The sequence below is a fragment of the Danaus plexippus genome, chromosome 20, assembly GCF_018135715.1.
Source record: "Danaus plexippus chromosome 20, MEX_DaPlex, whole genome shotgun sequence".
Classification (NCBI taxonomy): domain Eukaryota; kingdom Metazoa; phylum Arthropoda; class Insecta; order Lepidoptera; family Nymphalidae; genus Danaus; species Danaus plexippus.
The window spans coordinates 2008141-2016165 of record NC_083550.1 but is presented as its reverse complement, the minus strand read 5'-3'; the positions used below and the strand labels follow the sequence as shown (position 1 = coordinate 2016165).

Genomic DNA, 8025 nt, shown 5'->3' with positions numbered 1-8025 from the left:
CCAATAGCGCTGTATCCGCTTTCCGGTTTGTCGCGTGTATGTACACTGTCGCTGGTGAGCACATGCGTCGCTTGTAATAATTATTTTAAAGTTAAAGATATTAAAAGTTAACTGAATTACATTGCTAGAAGAAAGATAGTGATACTGCTTCCGTTTGAAATAGTTTGGTAAGTAATTAAACAATATACAGTTTTTAAGTACATTCTGTAGCTCTTATGAAGACGCCATTTTAGGCATATTCCCAAATTTATTTGAGTTTAGAAAGTGTATTAAAATCTGATGAAAATTCCAAAAGATTTCTTGACGTGGTTTTTATCATCACTTTATTTATTTTAAACTACGTATAAAGTTGCAAGTCGTGTTGAATAGTAGATTACCTCGTGGTGTAAAATGCCGCCATTCTATTCTGGTGCGTATCTTAATCGCATACGGCATTTGAAATAGCATCAAAATTTGCACGGTATATGTTCAAAATAGTTTTCGATTGAATGTAACAAGGCCTCTTTTTTAAATCCGGCAAATATTTAATTCGGACGACTATCAAAACGCATTAAATGATAAAGTTCTATTATAAACGTGGCCGAACTTTCTAGAATTGTGTAACAATAGTATTATCGATTTTTACTAACATATTTATAGTTGTACATATCAGTCGTTTGTTTATATAAAATGTAAATATTAAATCTATACTAATATTTCAATCTTGTTCAACCGGCAAAGTATTGAAAAATTTATTAATTCTTGTAGCTACCAATAAAATGGTTGGATCCCGGGTGTACGTTGGCGGGCTGCCTTTTGGTGTTAGAGAAAGAGACTTAGAAAAGTTTTTTAAAGGATTTGGAAGAATAAGAGACATCCTTATTAAGAATGGATATGGTTTTGTGGTAAGTAATGTATTTATTTTTTTCCTAGTCTTTGTGACTGGCAAAAGCATGCCAAATTTTTATCACAATTTTTGCAAATAGTGCAATTTGTCAATGTTGTTTTTGTTGAAAGGAAACTAAGATTCAGCAAGTTCAAAGAAAATGTTTGAGTTTATAACAATATTTTTAATAAATTATTTAAATTCCCAGGAATTTGAAGACTACAGAGATGCTGATGATGCAGTCTATGAATTAAATGGAAAAGAATTGCTTGGTGAAAGGTAAGAATGCATGAGAATGCTATATAATGCATTACAATACCATGTCTCTTGAGTAATCCTGATTACCAAGATAAAAACTTAATAAAAAATATGATAATGCAATTTTATATTATTCATAGTAACAATTTTATCTTAATAAAATGTTACGATAATCAGGACTTGGTTCTGTAACATATAGTTGCATAAAGTATACAACTAATGTATTATATAATAGTTTTAACTCATTTTAATTGCCAGCCGGCTCCACTCTGAATGAATTTTGATAATGTTTAAAAGGGGGATATAAATGATTGGTTTGTGCAATGGTAGGACTGAAAGAACTTGAATGGATATGCTTTTATACTAGATGTGTATTGTATATTCTTTTAAAATTTCATTTAAATTTTAAGTGTTACATCAATTGAAGGATAAATTTTATCAAAATCCATATCATATCTCTTCATTATTTTGTAAAGATTAAAAAAAAATCTATAAATCTCAACTATTTTTGAAAAAATCTTTATTTCATAAGGATTTGGTTGAGTCTGTAGTCCTTTCTATCACTGTCTGTGCTAAAATTTTAAAATAGTAACAGTTATCTAAATTTTGGGTAAATTCATTCTGGATGCGAGAAGGGAGAGTGAGATGATGTAGTACTGTTCCGACCCTTGATGTGTTCATTATCGTCGATACAATAATATGAGTGTGATCTAATGAATGAGTTCCAATGGTATCGGGTGGTGTGTAAGCGTGTAAGTAATTATGCTCCAGGGTGGTGGTGGAGCCGGCGCGGGGCATCGACCGCAGCGCGGACCGCTACCGTCGCGACCGCTACTACGAGCGCGACCGCGGCCGATCGAGATACGAGTGAGTTGTGTTGTAGGGTGACGGTGGAGCGAGCGCGAGGGGCGCCGCGAGGCAGCGACCGCTGGCGGCGGGACCAGCCGCGACCCGCACGGCCAGCCGCGCACCAGTCTGTACACAAACACGCATACGCACATCCTTACACACCCACACGCACGCATACACGCTCACCCACCCACATGCACACGCACACGCATACACACAAAAACACACACACGCACGCATACACACATCCAGATGCACACACATACATATTCACATGACAACAGATAAACATAGACACAGCAGTCACTGATAAGGACCAAAAATTCAATTTGGATAATGGCTATACATTTTTTGTAATTAAAGTATATACATTAGAAAACTATAAAATTCTAATTGTTATTCAAAATTGTAATTTAACTTTCAAAATTTCTCTCATGACAACACATCAAGTTTCGGTTAAACCGATACAACACTAACTGTGAAATATTTTTCTTTTTGTTTTGGGTCCGATGCTATTTTATTTCCGACAACGACTGGTTATTCCCGACAATGAACTTATATTGTGTAAGAAATCTTCCTTTATTTAAATAATTCGATTTTATCATTTTTGGTGTCATTGGTGTTGTATGCTGATAATTTTGGGGTACTTTGTGATATATTAATATAGTTTCGGGTTCGATTCCCGTCAATTCTAATGTATTATCCATTAAATAAATAACTAATGGAGATCTATTAACTGTTCTTAAAATCTAATACCCTTTATTAATATTTAACTAATACATACTCGATGAATATAACAATGTCCCTCATAGCCCTCTCTATAAAGTGTTATATGTAAAATAAAATTATAAAACAATTACTAACTTAAACGAATTTCATGATCATTAAAGTAATAAGTTATTAACACTCGCTTCTATAAATCTTCTGACTGGTTAAGGATGGAATCCTAATAAAATTAATTTTATCAAAGAAAAGATGAGCATGGCTATAAAAATCTCCATGTAATGGCAACATATATGTATGTATGATATATACAGTAATACCAGACATGCTTTAATATTGGGTTCAATAGATAGCTTTCAATCGATTATGGTAACCTTGGAACCATAATTATTATCAACCCTCTTAATAAAATCATCCTAAATCGTAACTAATAGGATTTGATATTTCTATATAATTAACACTCAGATTTTCCGCCCGCAGTGACTACAATTATAGATACGGGCCGCCGACGCGTACGGAGTATCGACTTATAGTTGAAAACCTATCCAGCCGCATTAGCTGGCAGGTAAGAGATTGAGACGAACTTCGATACACCATCATCCATCACTATCGAGGGGACGGAGGGCGGGGTACGGGTCGTTATGTTCTGGGCAATTACGAGGCTATGGGATACTGGAGCTCTATGGCACACGGATGACTTAAACCCATCGGATGGAAAGGATAATACCAAGGAAACGATATCACGGAAGGATAAACAGAGCCAGAGGTGCGTGGATGGCAGATGAGTCTGATGATAGACGAAATGGAGAGACATTCGTACGCCATGCCGGGAGGACGAACCGAGACACCCTGTAACTAAAACAAAAGCATTTAAAAACAATTGTCAATAAATTAGCTTACAGAAATTGCCTTTGTAAACTTAGTCTATTGAATTATATAATGCAAAGTAAACATTTAACACCTGTAACATTGCGAGCTTATAGATGGTTTTTAAATAACGACAGAAGGTGGCGTTTCGTGCCCAGAGCCCTTCCCCGATGTAGCCCGTGTCGTGTGCGATGGACGATGTTAGGAGGTAGTGGCGCTGGGAGCCGGCGTACGCACAGGTAAAGTCGCCGGGCATTGCAGGAGACGACTCGATATGTGCAAATATCATTTTATTCATAGCTCACATTATTATTCCTAAGTTCCGCTCCCTACAGAAGAGACACCTCTCGCTGTTGTGGAGGCGTTTTTACAACTTTCCTTTCGGTGCCTAAACAGTTTTTCGTGGCCGGTTCTTCCTTAGTGGTATCATCGCTTTATCGATTTCGGTAGGGTTGTCGTTGGGACGAGTGTCGTTTGGTTGCCGTCATGTCAGTCTGTTCGTTGAGCTGGTTGTAGGACGTTGGAAGGACTTTGGATAATACCGTTTGGAGCTGATGGCGTTACGATGTTTCGGATTTATAATGGACTTGAGAGAAATCCTTCTATAACATTTTGAGCACGGAAATATTGGAAAATGATACTAACAAAAGTCACAGAAACCAAGTGAGATAAATAATACAATGCAGCCAGAGAACAAAAACGAATCAGGATTACAAAAAAACGTGTCTGGAGAGATGAACTGTGATGATATCGATGAACAACTGGACTAAATATTACCTCTTGTGTTGGAGTATGATGGAGCAGTCAGATAAAGTGAGAGACGAATGTACAGTTCGATCATATAGATAATGCATAGGACGGAGCATGCAAAACAAATAGAAATTTATAATTCTTATGGAATTTGGCTCGGGACGAAATGAAACATACTTGATATTCGCTATTTATGGGAACATTTCGCTTGCCAGGACAGCAGTTACAAGTCTAACTTGCGATTATATATTTACCAATGGTTGACCGCTTACGAAATATCTGTATAGGCACAATCATGTTTATTTTTATTTCATAAGGTCTTTTCCATACGACATACTCACGAATATAGGCAGGGTGTAAAGTATTTTTTTTTTTAAAAGCTTTATCGTTAATGATGAAATCGTATTTTTTACCATCTTTCGGGGCTGAAAACCTTGATGATAAAAAAATTTCTGATAGAGCTTTTAGGGAAAAAAATATGTAAGTGGAACTGAATAGATGGTAAGAGATTCATTGATTTACAGGATTTGAAGGATTACATGCGTCAGGCTGGCGAAGTGACTTACGCGGATGCTCACAAGCAACATAGAAACGAAGGGTAAGCGTTCGTTTTAGATAACACAGTGGAATAATTATGATATAAAAGTTATATTAAAAATGGAATAAATTAAATATAAACACATTTTATTACACAAAGATATCAGATTTAGTCCCGAGAGATTTAGAAAACTCGTGGAATTTTTTTGATCATTTATCATGAAGAATATAATTTTCAACGCCTTATTTTTAACTCCGCAGGGTTGTGGAGTTCGCAACTCATTCAGACATGCGAGCTGCTATCGAGAAATTGGACGGTACTGAGCTGAACGGCCGCCGCGTCCGCCTGGTGGAGGACCGACGTTCGTCCAGACGACGCAGCCGCTCCTCTTCCTCAAGGAGCCGCTCACGGTCACGAGACAGGCGCCGCTCACGATCCAGGTCACTAACCATGCTGTACAACACTATCTTAATACGTACTGATATACAAGTTCTCTATAATGATGATACTATATTTTTACCATCTTTCGGGGCTGATTACTCGTGAATGATGACTCATATACTGATGTTTTAAAAATACCCCCGTAATTATTTTTATTTTGACGTAATTTTGACTGAAATAATATTTAATATTAGGTCTCGTTCTCGTGGCTCCCGCAGCCGCTCCAAATCCAAATCTCGTCCAAAGAGCAAGAGCCCAGCTGCCAAATCTCATTCGAGATCTCGCTCCAAGTAAGTAGAATTGGGTCCCTTAATGTTTGTCAATATTATTAAGCAACCACGTTGTCTTGTAATGTCATTAACTATATCAATATTGTGCTTTTTTGTAAAAACATAATACATATATCCCTAATCATTTTATTGGAATGTAGTAGATATATTTTAATATTGCATGATCTCAAAATAACCTAGTGTTCATTTGGCTAGGTGTGTTATAACATGCGCTGAGCAAAACTTAAAATCGTAAGTAAAAACAGAATATGGAGCCGTACTTTATAATAGTTTCATAAAAATGTAATGACTCAGAATTTAAATGTTATCACTAATCATGTATGTGACCCTTCTATGGATACTTCAACAAATAATTTAAAAAACGAGGTCCGTATACTTAAAAAATATATATGTATTACCGCAACTGTTGAACAACTTGTGAAAACTGTTGGTTTACTGTTAACTATTATACTGTATTAATTAGTGACGAGTTCCCTTAGCGCAGTTCGCATCGTCATACTACTTAAGAAGCGTTTCTAGTTTTTTCATTCATGTCTTTGCACCTGATATTATTGCCAACGTCAGTTTATAAGTGAAGATCAGGGTACATCAGGTAGTGTGACTATGCAAACTTGTCGGTAAAGACGCAGATCGTTTTAAATGAATAACCTCAATGTGTTTCTCAGAGACCGCAGCCGTTCCAGATCCGCTTCCCGCAAGTCTGAGCGCGGGTCGGCATCACGTCCGTCCCGTGAGCGTTCCGCGGGACGGAAGTCCGCAGAGCGGAACGGAAGGTCCGCATCGCGCTCCAAGTCTCGCTCACCTATGGATGATAAGTTAGTATATGACCACCCAAGCACACATACGAGTCACTATATCCCACATTCAACGCCTCTGACTAGAACACCATGTGATATTTTTACAATTAGTTTGTTAACAATTATTATTTCTTTACTATGTATTAACCTTTACTTATTTTCTTGCCACTGAAGAGAGACTGCTGCAAAAGCTAGGTGAGAACTTTGTATTTGTTTATTTTCAGCCCCCTAATAATTGTTAAAGTAATATTATTCATATGACTATATTAAACTCACATTTATTAGGGAGCGATCTCGCTCACGCAGCAAGGAGGCGGGATCACCCAAACGAGAGGAAGAGCGTCGTGAGAGCAAGTCTCGTTCAAGGTCTCGCTCCCGGTCTGGATCGCGCGAGCGGTCAGTCTCACGCGAGCGGTCGCGCTCCGCCTCGCCCAGGCAAAATGGAGACGAACGGGCCGCCGACGAGCGCTCCCCGCGCAGCGGAGACTGAGGGGGCACTAGGGAGTGATGCGGGGGCGGGAGGGGGGGAAGCTCACAGTGGACTGGATGGACGGTTACATGGCAAAGAAAAATCGTACATCTGTTACTATCTGAGGGTTCCATCCAAGCCCGCGTCATTTGTTTTTTTAATTAGATGTATGTTTTAGTATAATATGATCTCGTAAACTTTCATTACAGTTCCAAATGGGAGTTCATTGACGGAAGCTATTCATGTTCGTATGTGATTTAGTTTTTGTACAACATCAGTTGATCGTTCTAGCCTCGAGGTCATGTTTATAGAATCGAATTGACAAACATTTCTATTAGAATGTAAATTATAAATGGTCATTGTGGGCTAGTGAACTATTTTTAAAGAATATATTTCCTTATTAAGTTAAAGATGATCATTGATATGCACATGGATATTTTTAATGTTAGTATCCAGCCAACTCCGTGTAAACCGATGTAAAATTATTATTATTATTAAGTAATGTTTCTGTGTGCAGTTCAACTACCTTCTGTTTATGGTATAGATGGAGGGTTTTAAGAATTGTAATATTTGATAGAATTTTTCTTGTAATTGTAAAATTACAATAGTACATTTACCGAGTGTAGGTAATTTAAATGAAATTTCATTGACACCCTATTCAAATAGGCTAAGGTATTTTGTAAATACTGATTGTTTTAAGGCACCAAATAATAAATAATTAAGTTGGAGCATTTTTATTACTTTCCTTTGTAATATTTTTTGGAAATGTTAAAATATTATAGATTTTGTTATTTTCCTTTTCATCTACCAACTCATACGTAGTGTTTGCGTTACTTCTTATTTTATGTATCATTATTAGTAATTCATTTGTAAAAATAGTTATAAGAATGTTTTTGTTTCCCTATAATATTTTGATCTGTAAATTATTTTACATATGAGTAGACTTCCATTCGTTTACAGAATAAGAAAAAAAGGCTTATATTCACTACTTTCCTTTCACTACGAAAAAACACATTAAGTAAATTTGTTAGAAACTTTAACTTCAGTTTAAGGATCAGACTTGGACTGTAGGGACTTCGGAATGATGTTGAGACCTCAAGAGAGGTTTCAATGAAGCCAACCTTCAGCGCCATGAATTATTTGTGACAAGTAACTCGGATTGTACGAGGTAATTTTAA

General features: G+C 36.8%; 1 protein-coding gene across 7 annotated transcripts; it reads left to right on the top strand.

The window, feature by feature from the left end:
* LOC116773816 (serine-arginine protein 55) lies at positions 1–7575 on the top strand. Of its 7 annotated transcripts, none has more exons than XM_061523964.1 (11): positions 1–167; positions 748–884; positions 1074–1144; positions 2007–2096; positions 3191–3260; positions 4837–4910; positions 5111–5290; positions 5486–5581; positions 6247–6396; positions 6553–6573; positions 6664–7575. In XM_061523964.1, exons 2-11 carry the CDS (start codon positions 759–761, stop codon positions 6866–6868), a joined length of 1083 nt encoding a protein of 360 aa, XP_061379948.1. In that variant the 5' UTR covers positions 1–167; positions 748–758; the 3' UTR covers positions 6869–7575. The 7 variants fall into 7 exon arrangements, 6 of the variants coding, with proteins under 6 accessions (XP_061379948.1, XP_032522198.1, XP_032522195.1 ...); XM_032666307.2 differs by lacking the exon at positions 2007–2096 and adding an exon at positions 1895–1990 and having other exon boundaries at positions 3176–3260; XM_032666304.2 differs by lacking the exon at positions 2007–2096 and adding an exon at positions 1895–1990 and having other exon boundaries at positions 3161–3260.
* The last annotated feature ends 450 nt before the right edge of the window (positions 7576–8025 follow it).